At 38.2% G+C, this 18419-nt stretch overlaps 1 protein-coding gene across 1 annotated transcript; it reads right to left on the bottom strand.

Annotated features, from left to right (window-relative positions):
• Positions 1 to 2192: 2192 nt before the first annotated feature.
• Positions 2193 to 15995, bottom strand: LOC146626599 (integrin alpha-M-like). The gene is made up of 29 exons (XM_085361374.1): positions 15969 to 15995; positions 15689 to 15792; positions 15173 to 15243; positions 14824 to 14938; positions 14436 to 14563; positions 14194 to 14339; positions 13634 to 13784; positions 12677 to 12827; positions 11864 to 11937; positions 11573 to 11693; positions 11258 to 11397; positions 11019 to 11165; positions 10718 to 10927; positions 10491 to 10624; positions 9692 to 9834; positions 9435 to 9589; positions 9191 to 9316; positions 8082 to 8155; positions 5243 to 5384; positions 5056 to 5154; positions 4860 to 4939; positions 4689 to 4775; positions 4525 to 4594; positions 3619 to 3717; positions 3426 to 3506; positions 3195 to 3305; positions 3003 to 3116; positions 2814 to 2924; positions 2193 to 2640 (listed from the first exon to the last, which is right to left on the bottom strand). The coding sequence occupies exons 3-29, from the start codon at positions 15221 to 15223 to the stop codon at positions 2542 to 2544; spliced, it is 3159 nt and encodes a 1052-aa protein (XP_085217500.1). The 5' UTR covers positions 15224 to 15243; positions 15689 to 15792; positions 15969 to 15995; the 3' UTR covers positions 2193 to 2541.
• Positions 15996 to 18419: the final 2424 nt, after the last annotated feature.

The raw sequence follows: 18419 nt of genomic DNA, 5'->3' as shown, positions 1-18419 counted from the left end.
GTTGTACAATGAGATACAGGTTATGAGAGTGAGATGCAATAATGTTTGATAGGTGTTAGTTAAAATAGCTCGAAGGTTTCCATCATGTCCTACCCATGGTTCTCCTTCACCACAGCACAGGATCTAGCTTAACCACTCAAATGACTTTACATTTATTACAATAAGATGGCTTTATCCCAAAAAGTTGATTCTGTTCATCTGGATGTAGCCAATTCGGTGGAAGAAACATTTTGTCACTCATTCAAGTGACTTCTTCAGTTTCAGCTGTCTGCAGGTTTCCCCAACTTTATAAACAGTACCTTTGCACAATGACTGAAACTCGCACCACTGGCGAGTAATGGGCTGTGAGGTCAGTTTCTAGATGATTAATATGCAAATTATCGTTACCATTGATCAACAACCACCGATAAAAGCTCATTGATCATTGATCAATCACTACTGATCTGAGAACATGAGTACCATTCACAGAGATTTAGGGAATGTCTGCAGTCACAGCGTTGTAAGATGGTGAAAGATGTACCCTTAGGCCCCCTCCTCTATTCAGAGATATGTAAATGGCCTCCTTGACTCTGCGCTCAAACCAGCGTTCCTCCCTGTCCAGGATGTGTACATCCTCATGGTTGAAAGAGTGGCTACTGGTCTGTAGGTGTGAATAGACTGTGGAGTCTTGGCCTAACGAGTTAGCTCTTCTGTACTGTGCCATATGCTTCGCCAGAGGTTGTTTAATATATGTATATATGATACAATGTATAAATCATGGCAATCCTCCTATATTACTCTACTTTGTGCCGGAGGACCAGATCCTAGGGGTAGACCCTATTTTGGCGCTGCATGTTTTAGGGTTTAAAATCCACAGAGATGCAGCGTTTAGAGAAAATGCATCTCAACTGTTGTATTATTGTAGGGTCTATTTTACAATATAAATCTCCCTGAGTCGACTGTGTTGTGATTTAGCGCTGTATAAATAAAATTGAACTGGATCGATATTCCTGACACTTAGGGTTTTCACTTAAACAGCAGTTGTCCTTCTTCTCTCCTGGATCACCTGGAGCTTTCTTTAGGTGCTTTCCAATGTACTGCTGGGATAAGCACATTTACTCAGGGCCGTCTTGATATGATGTTCTTCTGCTTCCCTGGCCGCTGTGTCTGTGGACATCTGTGTTCGCTCTGTGTTGTGGCATCCTAATGACACCCATTTTGTGCTCCAGTTGATGATGAGAGTCAAACTTTAAAAACACTGATCACTATGCATTGCTTTATGGTACACATCAACTTTTAAAAGTCCTTCATACTGACAGTTCAAAGAGCAATCACACTTGGTCGCTGCAGAGAGTGGTCCTGTTGCTGAATTTGGGGTCATCCTGTAATCTCTTTCGAACGCTTCCGTGAAAAGAGATGTAACATCATACGAGACCATTCTTTCATCTGCCTCCATAATGACCTCTCTCATCTTCTCAACAACATCCAAGGTGAGTGCCTTCCTCTCTTCCATGCTGATGTTGGATGCTGGGTGCTTTGGATTGCTAAGACAGGCCGAAACTTTCGTCCACAGTTGCTCTGTTTCCACGTCTGCAATGCTGTTGTTTCGAATTGCTGTTTCTGTGTATCAGGGGCTGGGTCTGTGACACAGTATTTTGAGTTCATTTTGTATTTTTGATTTCTTATAGTTGAGTGCTATTCTGGTTTAGGTTTTCATCTATGTCCCTTTGTGTGAGTCTGCTCTTGTTCTCTGTGTCAGTATGACTTGTATTTCTTGTCTGTGTGTTTCATGTTATCAAGCCCGTGTTGTCATGTCTACAAGTATTTTCTTATCTGGATGATTGACCACGCATCAAAGACAACATGACAATATGTTGTATAAAAATGATTTCTTTTAATAAACTTATGATAAACTGCTGTTATCTTTTGTTATGGGTTTCCTTTGGGCCTCACCCGTGCACGTTTGAAAAGACAGATCTAAGGTCTCTGTGTTTTATTGCTCCAAGTACTTGTTTAACGAATTGTTTCCTCTAACATCTTTCTAATTATAGCTTCATCATATGAAACCAAAAACAATTTTTTTTTACATATTGCAAATGACAAACACTGACGTATGAGAAATACTTTTTATGCAAAGTCACATCACAGAGCTAAAACATTGCATACCCTGTCCATTATTTCTCAAAAAAGCAAGTCACATTTCACAAGTTCAGTTTTTTAAAGCAAGCAAAGTGTTTTTTAACTGTATCTATTGAATTTGAAAAGTTTTACAGTACATGATGGCATGACAATTAGTTTCACTGTACAATGTTTGCAGTAATTTAAATTGAAAGATGAGCAGAAGGATTCCTCACAAAATACAGTATTGTGAGCCTGTTTTCAATGTCTTGACCACAAGTGAGGGAACTATATGAGTGATATTAGACACAGCAAGCTGTTTTTATTCGATCAATCAAATGTAGTAGAATGGACATTTCTACGTACCATGTTCACTCCTAAAACTATCCAGAGGATCTATAGATTTCATATAAATTAAATGTACAACTACATATGTGATCTTTTTTACTCTGGTAGGGTTGCGCCTGCATCAGTCCCAGGACTCGGACCATCTGCAGCATTTTCATTTATCATCTGTTTGTATTTGCTCTTGAAGAATCCAGCCTAGGAGTGAAAAAAAAAACCCCACATAAATGTAACAATCGTGCATTAAAAATGAACAAAAATAATCAAGGTATATGAGTAAATATAATAACCATTAAACTATTTTCAACAGGATATGTTCTCTAAAACCTTTATAACTGATTAGTTGAAAAAGTGTAAGAGGAGTCTTTCACCTTATACAGGCCAGCTGTGAGTAAGGCCAGAAAAGCCAACCCTCCCAGACATCCTCCAACGATCTCTTTGGTGAAATCTGGCTCAGGGTAAACTTCTACCTCTGCCTCAATCTGAGAGATGAAGTGACAGGATGTTGATACCAATGAAACTCTTAATAAGTAAAATGAGAGAAAATAATGTGTACACACCCTGCGAACAGGAGGACTGTTGTCAGGCCCTGTTGAAAAGTAGATGTACTGGGTTTTGTCGTAATCAAGACTGGCTGTGCTGGTCAAGAGGAATTTAGCAGATTGAAGTCCAATCTAAGAAAAAATGTAAAGCTTAACAGTTGTAAAAAAAAAAAAAAATCTTTCATTTAATCCCAAAATCCCTCCAGTTACCTGCTGTATCCATCGTGAACTAATGTTGGCAGAGATTTTGTACGTCGTACTCTGCAGTCTTTCCAGGAACGTGTTGCACTTGAACACTCTGCATGTGGCTACAGAGCAGTCCTGTGATTTAAAGAGAAGATGCAACACAAGCTGTGATCCAGTGTAATGTGATTTTTGTTTGTTTGTTTAAATCTACAATTAGGTTAAATTTGAACAGGTAAAGTGCAGAGGCATACTTACCACCACTTTATCCTTTTGTATCTTCGTAACAAAATCTCTGACACTTGGTTCTTCCTCATCTCCTTTCTGACAGTCTGGAATCTGACATATGTTTGATTTAAGTTTTATTGGTCTTAATTTTACCATATGCATCCATCCACAATAAAGTTATTTGTAGTTTCAGCAGCTAAAACATATATTACATAAATATTACCTGTAGACTGCTCAAATCCACCCAAATGTCTTTTTCACCAAGCCTCACTGGAACCCTGATCACCACAGTGAAATTAAGCGCTCTGATATCATTTGTGACCTAAATGAATGAAGAAAAGGACCAAATGAATTAGAGTTAGGTCTAAATCATACAATAAACTTTTAAAGAGGATAGAAGTTATAGTCTAAGGAGCTTGGAAAGAAAAGCATCTGGACTTCTTTGAGTTGCTTGAAGACGTTTCACCTCTCATCCGAGAAGCTTCTTCAGTTCTAAGGTCAAATGGTGGAGAGTCCCAGATTTAAACCCAGTGGGAGTTTCCCCCCAAAGAGGGACAAATGACCCCTGATGATCCTCTACCTAATCACATGAGCCAAGGTGTGAAAGTTGGTACTGGGTACTCTCCCTTTAAAAGAGCCAAAAGCCTTGCTTTTCACTTCCTCCATGTAAAGGTTGGCTACAATAAGTGACACGGGGGTTTACGACACCAACTGTCTGCCATCTATAATCCAGTTTTGAGATCCCTTCCCAGACGCCTTAATGCCCACTTACATCCTGGGCCATCTGACCTCAGGAAATCACATGATAGGGTGGGGCCAGGTTTCACAATGAGCTCACCTGAAACCCTGGCTGATTGTGACCCACACCCGCTTTCACACCTTGGCTCATGTGATTAGGTAGAGGATCATCAGGGGGTCCTTTGTCCCTCTTTGGGGGGAAACTCCCACTGGGTTTAAATCTGGGACTCCCCACCATTTGACCTTAGAACTGAAGAAGCTTCTCGGATGAGAGGTGAAACGTCTTCAAGGAAACTCAAAGAAGTCCAGATGCTTCTCTTTCCAAGCCCATTAGACTACGATGACCTGGATGACTGAGAACCTTCACAGACAGATAGAAGTTATATTTTACCTTAACTGACTTTTGGACTGGTTTCTTCAAATCGTTCTTTCCAAATGTGAAATTGTTATAGCTGAGTGAGCTAAACAGACATAATTTGAGGTTTAAATATACATTATGTAATAGAACATTTGTTACTGTGTGATTTCTTTTGTTACAAACATAACAACACACACCTTTCAAATGTCATAAAAATGCTGTATTTTACATCAATCGATTTCTTTTTGTAGAGTTCACTTGTAGATGCATGCTCCTGATTTCCACTGAAAGAGAAAAGAAAAAAAATCTGTTCTGTATCTGTGGTGCTGTTGCATATATTAAGAGTATCTATACCAAAGCAACAGTACCTGGTGGCATTTGCAGTGACAAAGATCTTCCTCTCAAGTTGACTATTGGGTTCAATCCCATAGGAGACAATTAAGGAAGCCTTAAATGAATGAGAGAAATGAGTGACTTCCCTTTGTCTTTAAATTGTGCAAAAGTCAGAAAAAAGAAAGAGATAAAAGATGTTCTGTACAAATACAATTAAAAAAAGAAACAAACCCCAGTTTTGCTCTTGAAAATTGGCTTGTCAATAGTGCAGTCTGTCCTTCCTTGTGACAAACCATCTTCACTGTCCAAGGAGTTGCACTCGATTCGTCCCTTTATTAGGAAAAAAATGACTGCTGAATGGATTGGAAGAGCAGCAGATCAGTGATGAACTGAAACAGACTTGATCCTGATGCTTTACCTGCTGAATCGTAAACTTCCTGTAGGAGAGTCCAGCTGGGTACGTGAGAATAACACGGCTGTTGTAGGAGTTTTCTCCTCTATTCTCCACTGTGACTGTGACATTCAAAAGCTCTTCAATACCCACTTTAACCTCTGAGGATCTGACAGAGTACAAAGCCCGATGAGAACAAGGCAAAACAAGACAAGACTAGAACCATACTAATGTCACAGTATTCCAAATGTAATGCACTTTGAGCTTTGATAAACCATGTTATTTTCCAGCTCAAACAGTAAGGTAAATGGCTTTGCTAAGATACTGATGCTAAAAGTGAAAAAAAAAACAAAAACATTCGTCCATTCTTAGTGAGTTAACATTCTAATACTTGCTGGTTCCCCATATGGAAAAGAAATAGAAAAAAACGTATGAAAGACTTTCATCAGATGTGGCCTACTTCATATAGTGAATCATAAAAGGCTTATATGATTTACTCATGAAAGTGGACACTTTCATATATTGTTTTAGTAAGTATCCAAAACATACAAGTTTCGTTTATATAATTATTCCAGGGATCTTATATCTGTTTTCACTCTTGTATGCTTTTCATACAAGTTTCACACAAGACAGATACAAATTGTATAAGATTTATATACATCCTCAGTGACCGTCTTATTGCTGTCCGTCCTCCCGAATCTTATAAATTTGTATCTGTCTTGTGTGAAACTTGTATGAAAAGCATACAAGAGTGAAAACAGATATAAGATCACTGGAATAATTATATAAACGAAACTTGTATGTTTTGGATACTTACTAAAAAAATATATGAAAGTAATGAGAAAGTGGCCACTTTCATTAGTAAATCATATAAGCCTTATATGATGCACTATATGAAGTAGGCCACATCTTATGCAAGTCTTTTATAAGTTTTTTCTATTTCTTTTCCATATGGGTAGCACAAAAACAACAGTGTCATCAGTTTCAAAAATATTAATAATGGTTGTATAAGGACAAGTTAAGTGACATTAAGTACAACTTGCAAATAACAACACATTTGAAGAAAACAAGACGCACAAGCAAAGCTTAAGTTTTGTACAGTGGTATGCAAAAGTTTGGGCAACCTTGATAATAGTCATTATTTTCCTGTATAAATCGTTGGTTGTTACAATATATATAATGTCAGTTAAATATATCATATAGGAGACACACACAGTGATATTTGAGAAGTGAAATGAAGTTCAGACTGGCGACCTGTCCAGGGTGTACCCTGCCTCTCGCCCTATGACAGCTGGGATAGGCTCCAGCGCCCCCCGCGACCCTGAAAAGGATAAGCGGAAGCGAATGGATGGATGGATGGAAATGAAGTTCATTGGATTTACAGAAAGTGTGCAATATTGTTTAAACAAAATCAGGCAGGTGCATAAATTTGGGCACTGTTGTCATTTTATTGATTCCAAAACCTTTAAAACTAATTATTGGAATTGAACTTGCCTTGGTAAGCTCAGTGACCCCTGACCTACATACACAGGTGAATCCAATAATAAGAAAGAGTATTTAAGGGGGTCAATTGTAAGTTTCCCTCCTCTTTTAATTTTCTCTGAAGAGTAGCAACATGGGGGTCTCAAAACAACTCTCAAATGACCTGAAGACAAAGATTGTTCACCATCATGGTTTTTAGGGGAAGGACACAGAAAGTTGTCTCAGAGATTTAAGCTGTCTGTTTCCACAGTTAGGAACATATTGAGAAAATTGAAGACCACAGGCTCAGTTCAAGTTAAGGCTCGAAGTGGCAGACCAAGAAAAATCTCGGATAGACAGAAGTGATGAATGGTGAGAACAGTCAGAGTCAACCCACAGACCAGCACCAAAGACCTACAACATCATCTTGCAGCAGATGGAGTCACTGTGCATCGTTCAAGCATTCGGTGCACTTTACACAAGGAGATGCTGTATGCGAGAGTGATGCAGAGGAAGCCTTTTCTCTGCCCACAGCACAAACAGAGCCGCTTGAGGTTTGCTAAAGCACAGTTGGACAAGCCAGCTTCATTCTGGAATAAGGTGCTGTGGACTGATGACACTAAAATTGAGCTATTTGGGCATAACAAGGGGCGTTATGCATGGAGGAAAAAGAGCACAGCATTCCAAGAAAAACATCTGCTACCTACAGTAAAATATGGTGGTGGTTCCATCATGCTGTGGGGCTCTGTGGCCAGTGCAGGGACTGGGAATCTTGTCAAAGTTGAGGGACACATGGATTACACTCAGTATCAGCAGATTCTGGAGACCAATGTCCAGGAATCAGTGACAAAGCTGAAGCGGCGCCGGGGCTGGATCTTTCAACAAGACAACGGCCCGAAACGCTGTTCAAAATCCACTAAGGCATTCATGCAGAGGAACAAGTACATCGTTCTGGAACGGCCATCTCAGTCCCCAGGCCTGAATATTATTGAAAATCTGTGGTGTGAGTTAAAGAGAGCTGTCCATGCTCGGACGCCATCAAACCTGAATGAACTAGAGATGTTTTGTAAAGAGGAATGGTCCATACCTTCAACCACAATCCAGACTCTCATTGGAACCTACACGAAGCGTTTAGAGGCTGTAATTTCTGCAAAAGGCGGATCTACTAAATATTGATTTTATTTCTTTTTTTGTGGTGCCCAAATTTATGCAGCTGCCTGATTTTGTTTAAACAATTATTGCACACTTTCTGTAAATCCAATAAATTTCATTTCACTTCTCAAATATCACTGTGTGATATATTTAACTGACATTTTTATTGTAACAACCAACGATTTATACAGGAAAATAATGACTATTAACAGGGTTGCCCAAACTTTTGCATCCCACTGTAACTGTGCCTCACCTGGTGAAGTTGAAATCCACTTTCAGGTTATCAACGCATTTGTTATCAGTGCCGCAGTTGATCTCAAACCCTAACTGTGGAAGAGAGCATGATGGAAAAGTACACATTATAAATTATTTAAAGACTAAATAAGTGGTTTTATGGTGATCCAATGTGCTACCACATGTAGGTCTACGGGCAATAAAATCAACAAAATAAAACTTTACAAAGACAGAAAGTACAGTTAATATATACACACAAAAAACACAGTTAATAACTGCAACCCTGCACAAATTAAAAGGACTTTGAGTCTGTTTTGTAAACACAGAGCCACAGTAACAGAAACCCCTCCCTTTAGCACACTTCTAATCTAATGGTGGGAACAGTTCAAAAAGCTGCACCTGATCTGATGTGAGGTTTTTTGAGAGACTGAGGAAGCAGTTGTTCTGGAGTTTTATGAACCAAAAGAAGGATTTTTATTTAAATTTTTATTTATAAAGAATGAGAGCATGATGGTAAAGTGTAAAATGCATCATGGACAGAAACAACTGCATTATGCTGCTAACACAACTTCAGCTCTTTGCAATCACCTGCACAGACAACATGCTGATACAAGTACTCAGAGTTATGTTAGCTGAGTGAATGTCGACCTCAGGTCAGCAGCAAGACCCTGAAGTTCAACATGTAACAAAATGATAAGCTGTCAGGCTGCAGCCTCTGCTTCTACCTGTTCATGTTTCTAAAGTAGAATCACCGTGGCGATAGCTTGAAAGTCTCTTTTTGCAGGGTTTCATATTTGCTTTTTGCTGTCAGCTTTGTATTCATACATAAATACTAAGAGGAAGGTCATATGTGTGACTTAAAAACACATTTTTTTTTCTGTTTGATATTTATTTCTGAACAGGCAGAAGGCCTTCATGGGCTCAGCTTAAAACATGGCGTCACTGCACTAATGGTGACTCATTTACTTCAAGTACTTGCACAGAAGTCGCTCAAAGAAGTATCAGTCAGTTGCATGCCTACAATAAAATTGATTCAGTAAAGTTAAGAGCAAACCTAAAAGTTTCTCATAACTTCATAAAGACTAGCCTCAGTTGGTCAGCTAATAGGGTTTTTAAAGGTTTACTTACAGGATGAATGGTTGTTGTTTGGGCCTGCGGGGCAAGACTTGGTCTGAGGTTGGTGTTTGAGGCCGAACCATCAAACGTGAATTTGAGCTCATTGGAAAGTTGGTTGAGAGCGTCTTTGGGGCAAGCCTGCAAGAAGAGGTTTAGGTTCAATGTTGGAGGAGTCTTAAAAGTAAAGTTAATTAAACAAAATCTTAAGTTTAATGACTTTTAAGGACTTTATTTTAAGATTGCTATTAGATCTTACCTCAATGAGGAATTTTACAGGTGAACATTTTTTTATTCCTAAGTCAACAGTAACTGATCCAGACTGCTCTCGTTGTTTCCCACTGATGTAAGCTCGGTTGTTTGGAGGCTTGCGAGTGGCATCCAGTGTTATAGTGTAATCAATCCTTGCTCGAGCTAAAATAGAGGAATAGAATTTGATTTTAATGTTGCAAGTTTCAATACAATAAAATTAAAATGATGTGCAGTGATTGAGAAAAAGAGAGAAGGATGATTAACCTGTGTCGACTGTAGACACTCTGCTCATAGTAAAGCAGATTTCAGCTGTATTCTCTAATGGTTTTGAGCAGTCTACATTCTGTGTAGGGATTTTGTTTGGGCTAAACGATACCTCAGCTCTCACCATTACTATGGGTCTTGATCTGGAAAGTAAAAAGAACACGTGTGAAGGACATGGCAGATGGCTGCCCCTGCCTGAGCCGTGTTCAGACAGAGGTTTCTTCCTGTTAAAGGGGAGAATTTCCTTTTGGAAAGAGAACTTTTGATTTTATCTAATTGTCTGGGTTAAGCTGTGTGAAAGGGAAAATATGGACCTGAGAAATGATATCTAAACTGAAAAGGCAGCTTTAATGCTGAATACTTTCAAAACAAAAACAAAAAAAAAAGCAAGGGATTCAAACCAGAAATCACAGGACTTATTTAAAGGGAATATGCAACAAGGAACAGAGGGAGACTCAGACAGTATAAAACATCAGATAATGATGGAGATTGGAAACAATGAAACAAAACACAACTGAAAATAATAAACAAATTATTCAGAGAGGTAAGTATGAGAATAAAGGGAAACACTGGGGCGCACTAGAAAGTCAGAAACTAAAAACTTAATAAAAATTGAAGTAGGTCTAAATCATACCCCAAACCCCAAAAAATATAAATGCTCTAAATTATTGTTAATGATTTGTGTAATAATTTAACATAAATCATTAAAGCTTTTAATAAAATATATTTGTAAATGTGCCATTCTTATAACAATGAACTTTAGAATGTACCTAAATATTTGACCATTACCTGGACCTACCTCAGTAAGGCAACTCTACCCTTTGAACCCACCGCTAAGTCAGGCAGTTCATCACCACTCTGGTCAAAAGACGACTGACTGATTGACACGCCAAAGAACTTCAGTCCTGACTGGACCTCAGAGCCAGTAATTCTCTGAAATATTTTAATTAATCAGATTTCGTAAAATATTGACTTTACTTGATAGATGAGTTTAGACATCTTTGTGAGGTCTTTGATGTTGTGTACCTGTGAGTAAGTAGGACTGATTCGTCCTCCTTCACTGTGGAATATGTAGACGCTGCCTTCACCATTATTCTCCAAAGGTGCTCCAACTGCCAAATCCATGAATCCATCTGAGTTTAGATCAGGCAGCACAGCAAGAGAAGAGCCGAACCTTCCTTTGACAGCTGCATGTCCTCTTAGTATTAACGGATCATCAAAATTACACTCCACAATCTAAAAGCAGGAGAGTGAATATTTTATAGTTAATAAAAATTTGACAAATAAACCGATTAATTTAATTGGATTAGATAAAACTGTGATTTACCAAACCAGTTAGTCTGCAAACATAAACTCTTCCCTCTCTATCAGGCTCCATGTACATTGGGGCTGATATGAAGATCAGATCAGTGATGTCATCATTATTTATGTCCATGGTACACACCTCTGCCCCGAAATATGCACCAGTCTGATACTGTGTAAGGAAGATATGATTATTTTTGTATCTGAGATCATTTCTATGGAAATTATAATTTAATTCATATCTGTCTTAATACAAATGCATACCTGTGATGAAAAGGGCTCAATCTTTTGGTTTTTCAAGTTTTCTCTGTTAACAGCAAACACAACTCCTCTGTGTTTATATCTTGGAGCACCAACAACTGTCAGAGAGCCATGCCAGGATTTAGCAATCGCCATGGAGTAACCTAGAATTTTGGTTTTCAAAAGGAGAAGGCAGATTAAGATTCCTGATTAATCCTGTTAAATTATGTCTGTTATGCAAACTCTTCAGTGTGTTTGTGTCAAAGAATTACAGCAGAGCGGTTTATATACATGATCACATGTGTATGAGTTAGATTGTTAAAGCTGTAATATTCTTACCAAGATAGCTGTCAGGCTCCAAAGACACATCCTCATATGTTTTCACCTTCTGGCCTCCAGTTGTGTATTGCACGTAGCCTCCCTTCCACTGGTTTGCACCAACAATAGACGTCTGAATTCCCTACAGTGCAGACAGGAAATACATTTTATATACAATCTATTTTACATTTAAAATCTGGAATGTGTTTAACCTGTATTTGCCATTAGAACTTAAAAACTGCCACAAAGGCACATGTGAATCTTTCTTTCTATGACTAGACTGTCTGGTGAGTTTCAGGTAGTTTTAATTACCTCGGGCACATAAACTGCACTGAATCCCTCTTGAGACATTTCCATTTTCAGTGACTCTCCACTGCTTTGAGATCCTGTAACAGAAAAATAAATGAGAAGGTAAAAGACAGACACGATGAGTCAAATTCAATTTGAAGATTAATTTCTTTTATTATGCTTCAAGTAATTATTTAACCTCCTAGGACCTGGCGTCCACATATGTGGACATCACATTTTGGGTTATTTAGACTCAATTTTGCTCTACATGGGCCTGATATCCACTGACGAGGACATTATACTGCTACTGTTCTATCAAAATTTTAAACAAATATCCTCATATGTGGCTCTTATTTTTCTTAAAAACAAAAATAATGTAAAAAAAATAATCTAGCAATTCTTTGTTTTTTCATTCATCTGGCCCCAATATGCCCAAATATCAAAGAGAAATTAAAAATGCATGTCGTGGAAGAGTTCTGGTCTTAGGAGGTTAAAATTTTTTTTTACAGTTTATTATATAACTACTGAGCATTTATTGCTCATTTTACAAAATGTAAAGTTACATTTGATTTTACAGGTGACTTTACTGAATACAGTACAATAAAGTTAATACAATGTACTAATTTTAGTTGCTTCTTATTGTAGCATTTTACACAACAAATGAAAGTTAACTGCTTCAATTCCAGAAGGACACAGATCCTCATAATGAATGTGAAAAAAATCCCTTGTGAATAAGTGAGCGGCTGAAAGTAGCATTTATTACAGTGCAATTATTTTAATTTTTGAAACATTTACAGGAATTTTAACAAAGTTGTAACAATAAATTTATGTTTGTACCTTCGATTGAGAAAATTTTGTCCTGCAGATTCTGTCTTATTACTTCAAGTGCGTCGAAGTTCTCCACTTGAAAGACGTGTTTGTTTGAGGGAGATGATGCAATGGTGTCCAGTTCTCTTCTGGCATCAGGTTTAGCAAATGCATTCCCCACCTTGTTGACAAATATTTTTGAGTCCTCATACTACAAAAATTTTTTGCTCACTTTATTAAAATACATTCGTTAAACTTCACTTGATTTACAAACAGGTTTTAAACTCTCTAACACTGAATAGAACCTAAATCCATGATAACATTTATGTCATGCTATGAAATAGTTTTTACACATATTTTTTCCTCTACTAGCTGTATTTGTATTACACACATATCTCATGTTTCCATTAGTAATTCAGCTTTTTCATTTAAGAGACTTCATTTAAATTTTACATGGTCAGTGAGTTTGGCTTTGATTTAAATAAATGCACTACATGTACATTATATGGTGCATATACAAATGTGTGGCCAGCATGTAACCAAAACTCCTAATCTTTGAATTCGGGTGTCTTCGGTCATATCACTACAGGCAAAAAAAAATTCAATCCCTTAGCCATGCAGTCTGAATTTACAAATATTTGTGAATGAGTGAGTCATTCTAAAGAGCTCACTGAATTTAAGTGTAGTACTGTAATATGATCGCACTGCTGCAACAAGTCACCAAATTTTATTTGGTCTGCCTGTATATTTCATGATTGACTTTAAGTGGTATTATTCCAAAGTGGAAACATTTAGACAAAAGCTGTGCGACAGGAATTTCATAACATTGGTTTCTACGGCCAAGCAACTTCAGGAGCTGTAGTGAGTGAGTGGTTCAGGACTTTTCTCCCTATAGTGCAGCATAATGTGACTGTAGTGTGACAACTGAATAAAACTCATTATTATAAAACTCAACATACTGCAGGTTTAAATAATGGAAGTACTTACCCCAATAGCAAATCGAACAATGTTTTTACTCTCTGCTAGCTGTGCTGCATCTCCCAGATAAATCCGATCATGAGATTGTCCATCAGTAATTACTATCAAGACCTTCTTGACATTTTGTCTGGAACCTCTTTGTGGTGTGAAAACATTGTTCCTGTCAAATAAAAAAAAATCAAAATAATTTCAAAATATTGTTTTACAGTTGATCTTGTAACTTATACACAACCAGGTAAACTGCATTAATATTATTATTTCTGCATGTCATTCTCTTTGGCAATTTTTTTAACTTTTGCACAAATCAACCTAATACAAGTTTGTTTGTTTGTTTGTTTGTTTTTTCAAATTAAACTCAGCAAATATTTGAATTTAGCCAGTTGGGGCCATATCATCTTCTCTGTAGAAGATGACACTCTGAAGCACAAGTTTGTGTACAGTGTGTCTTTTAAAAGGCTTCCCTCAGTCATACAGTCCACACAGTACTTAATGTGATCAGATTTATGGAAAAAAATCAACTGGACAATAATGTATCTGCACTTCTTCACTATTATAACTGCATTATTTACACAACATATCTGATGGCCTCGGCTGTGTAAGTAGCTCCCTCCTGTTGACTGATGTCATTGATGTCAGTCTCCACTGATCCAGATGAGGAAAATTTCTTAAAGTAAAAGTGAACCTCAGGTGAAGTAGAGAACTGGGAAACAGAAAACTGAAAAAGAGAGAAAAAATACTCAATAGAAATAAAAATGTAGCTATTTTATGTCTTTGCTATGATTTTGCTGACAGAGAGACAGCAGCTGCTCACCTGTGTGTCACTTGAGAGAGATGATTGGATTAGATCTTTCACAAATCCCTTCATCGTTTGAAAATCAGTATTATATACACTGCCTGAACCATCCAACAGAAAGGCAATGTCTGCTTGTGTTCTACACTCTGTCAAAGAGATGGATTCAGAATTATGTTAATTTTTAAGGGTTAATTTTATATCTTTTCAAACTGATATCATGCAAGCAAAAGGATTTTGTACCTTAGTAAAGGGTCAGTGAATACCACACACCAGGAGTAATGATATACATGGTGTGTGTGTGTGTGTGTGTGTGTGTGTGTGTGTGTGTGTGTGTGTGTGTGTGTGTGTGTGTGTGAGTGAGAGAGAGAGAGAATGAGACAGAGAGGCAAAGACCATTTACTGTTACCTTGAATAGAAGAAGGTATGGGTGGTCTGATCCTTTTGAAACTTTCCATCTGAAAGCACACACCGTTGTACATGGTGATACTTCTGCAGTCCTTCGGAATGGTTGGACCACACACCTGAGAGGAGACAAAGCCAAGATGCCATAATTCAGCAGGTTGAGTATTTTTTGTCACTTAAACAATTATTAATTCTATATAAAATCAAACAAGAAATTCCGACACAAATCTTTAAAATCTGCTGACTTTTAGTCTGTTTAAAGAAGAGAGAGAGAGAGACAGAGAGATATACAGATATAGCGATAGATATAGAGAGATACAATCACTGGTAATGTCTGCAGTTCAGTAACTCACCACAGTGTTTTGTGCTGTCGGATCACTTTTCATTGACAAACCAAGCGACATGTTGACTGCAAACTCTGGTGCTGTATTGAAAGCATTACAAATGTGTTAAAACACTCCTAAAATACACTTTGTGTAAGGAAGAAAACAATATTCAAATTGAGAACTACAAAGTGCCACAATTCATGATAACTATAAGAAGTGGTATCGTCTAGACTGGAAACTGAGATAAACAGTAGTTTTCATCTGGTATATTTTCAAAATGAAGGAATGCAAAACAAAACTCAGTTTTACTTTTCTTCGTCACTATTGTCAAAATTTAAGAAATTTTTTCTTGTTTTTATCATCAGTTGGAAAGTTTATTTCATTTTTAAGGCTGAACGTTACATACTAAGATATCTAATATGGAAATCTACTGTAACTGTGATTTGATTTAAACAAATGTATGCGACAGGATCTATGGATATCTATTTTTATGGCAAAATACTATCCGAGTTTTAGCACATTTAGAAATGAATGGTTACCTACCTTGAAACTGTATATTTTGGCAGTTTTGGGAAGAGGTTTTGCAGCTGTATATATTCCCTCTTCCATTTTGTGAATGCTGTTCCAGTGGAGCACTGACGAGCAAACTAACAAAATAAATCCAGTCAATCATGTAAGTCTAGAAAGCAAACTCTAATTAAATAAACTCCATATGTCCATATAGCACAACAGAGATGGTAAATAAATAAAAAAGAAATAGCAGTAATGTTAAACATGCAGCTGTAAACTCGCTTTCAACATAACAATGCATGTCCGGACTTACTCTGATTGTCTCTGCACCACCGGGGCCCTGTTTCAGGAAGCCGGTTTAGTGGAAAAACTGAGTAAGTATACCCTGAGTTAACGAAAACTCTGGGTTTTCGGTTTCACAAAGCGAGTTCAGCTGCAGCCTGAGTGAGTCACTATGACGACACACTCCGTGAAGCTAACCTGCCCCCTAGCAGGTTTACTACAACTAACCCTGACTGTCTCCGCCCCTTTGTCGGAAACCTGACAGTAGGAAGTGTCGGACATGGCGTGCCACTTCCTTGAAGAGCCAGTAGATCGTGAAGCCCAAATTCTCCGCAGAGCTCTCCGCCGGGAGAGAGTGATCAGAGCGCGTTTGGACATTTTATCATTTCCTGATGATTTTCTGTGCGAACGTTACCGTTTCTCAGCACAATCTATAATTTATTTGGATAACATCCTCAGGCCATATATTACGCATGTGACACATCGCGGACATGCTCTCAGTTCATTGCATATTATTTGTATTGCACTTCGGTTTCTTGCAAACGGGAGCTTTCTGTATAATATTGGTGACGCTGAGCACGTTACCAAGGCTACCGTCTGTCGGGCAGTCAGGAATGTTACAGTTGCACTGAAACGTCTCCTGTACTCGTCTGTGGTGTTCCCCGGTCACAGACCCACAAGATTTATCAAAGAGGGATGCCACAAAATTGCAGGTATCAGGATGACCAAAACTTAATGTATGATGTGGTGATACTTGGACTACTACTTAAATTGCACATTTATTTTCAGGGTTCCCAGGCGTGATTGGCTGTACAGATGGCACCCACATTCCAATCATTGCTCCTTCAGTAAATGAAGGAGACTATGTGAACAGGAAGTCTTTCCACAGCATTAATGTACAGGTACATAGTTCCCTGTAGCATGTCAAACTAACAAATTATTTCATTATAGTAATGGATGCTAATTTGTGTTCTCTGCACTGTGAAGATCATATGTGATGCTGCCAACATTATCACAAATGTGGAAGCCAAGTGGCCAGGCTCTGTCCATGACTCACAAATATTCCGTGAATGTACACTGAGCACAAAATTTGGACATGGTGAGTTGAGAATACTTTAAAATATATAAAGACCAATTGCTTCAGGGACATTTGAACTGAAGTGTATCCTTCTGTCTTAGGAGAGTTCACTGGCTACTTGCTTGGTGATAGGGGGTATCCATGTTTACCCTATTTGCTTACCCCTTACCCTGACCCTGAACCGGGCCCACAGCAGCGATATAATCTGGGTAATTGCAGGACAAGAGCCAGAATTGAAATGACTATCGGAATGCTTAAGGCCCGGTTCCAGTGCCTGCAAAGACTCAGGGTCACCCCAGAAAGGGCATGTGACATTATTGTGGCATGTGTGATTCTTCACAACATTGCCACAATTAGAGGAGAACACTGTCCTTCTGAACCAAACATCAGCAGTGATCCAAACCATGAACATCCTGACCCTCCCACGGACATACAAGATGGAAGAGCAGTCAGAGACACCATATGTCACAATCATTTCTTTTGACCCATCACCTCAACATGTTGAAAGAAGAATAAACAGATTTTTTGTTCAACTGGCTTTATTGGTCGCCTGTATTTCCTGTACACAAAGTATTAAAAGATGTAAACCTCATAAAGTGTCTCTGTTGCTTCCTCCTCTGTAACAGCTGTCAATGTTTCTTCATTATTTTCCTGTAGTAAAGAAATAGACAACATTGCTGTTCTACTGTAAACTCATATAATCTGTGGAGTATTACTCACAACTGCATGTTGGTCTGGCTCAACAGGAGGCTGCACCAGATGCAGTACACCACCACCATCAACTGATAGAATATGAGGTTTATACAGGTCACTTATAACTTACAAGGGACCAAATGGCAATTAACAAACATACCAAGCACCTTACACTTCATTGTCATTATGCTCTCAAAGACAACCAAGGCTGAGGGAAGGCAAAATCAGTCGGAAAATAACTTCACTACAAAATAATCCATTATGGTAAAGAGTTTATCAAATGAATGAGTAGCACTGCAAAGGTGACTGTGAAGAAAGGATGTATGCACATCATGTATTATTTTGAATTTACCCCTTATGTAGGCACTTATGTCTTGCGGGGTTATTGACTCAGAGGATGTCCCCGCAGAGATGCCTTCGGCCACAGGGCGCCCACTGTTTTGGCTGAGGGCCAACTGCTCAGCCTCTGTGAGTGGTGGTGGTGGAGGACCCCCACCTGTTTTTCGGGCCTCCGCTTTTTTCTGTTGGCTATAACGGGCCACATTTGAGCATACAGAGTAAGCAAATATGTACTTGTAATGTGCTCAGATAATTTCAATAAGTGCTTACAGAAAGAAAATTAATGTAGCCTCTAACTGCAATTGATTTACATGGGACAAACAGACCAAGCACTATGGCTCATAATACAATTACACCTTACCTGTTTGGACT

Source organism: Diplotaxodon limnothrissa, linkage group LG8, assembly GCF_057381915.1.
Source record: "Diplotaxodon limnothrissa isolate DT_005_m linkage group LG8, D_limnothrissa_male_GT1.1, whole genome shotgun sequence".
Classification (NCBI taxonomy): Eukaryota; Metazoa; Chordata; class Actinopteri; order Cichliformes; family Cichlidae; genus Diplotaxodon; species Diplotaxodon limnothrissa.
Note: the sequence above shows the minus strand (reverse complement) of the source record. Positions and strands in the feature narration are given on the sequence as shown.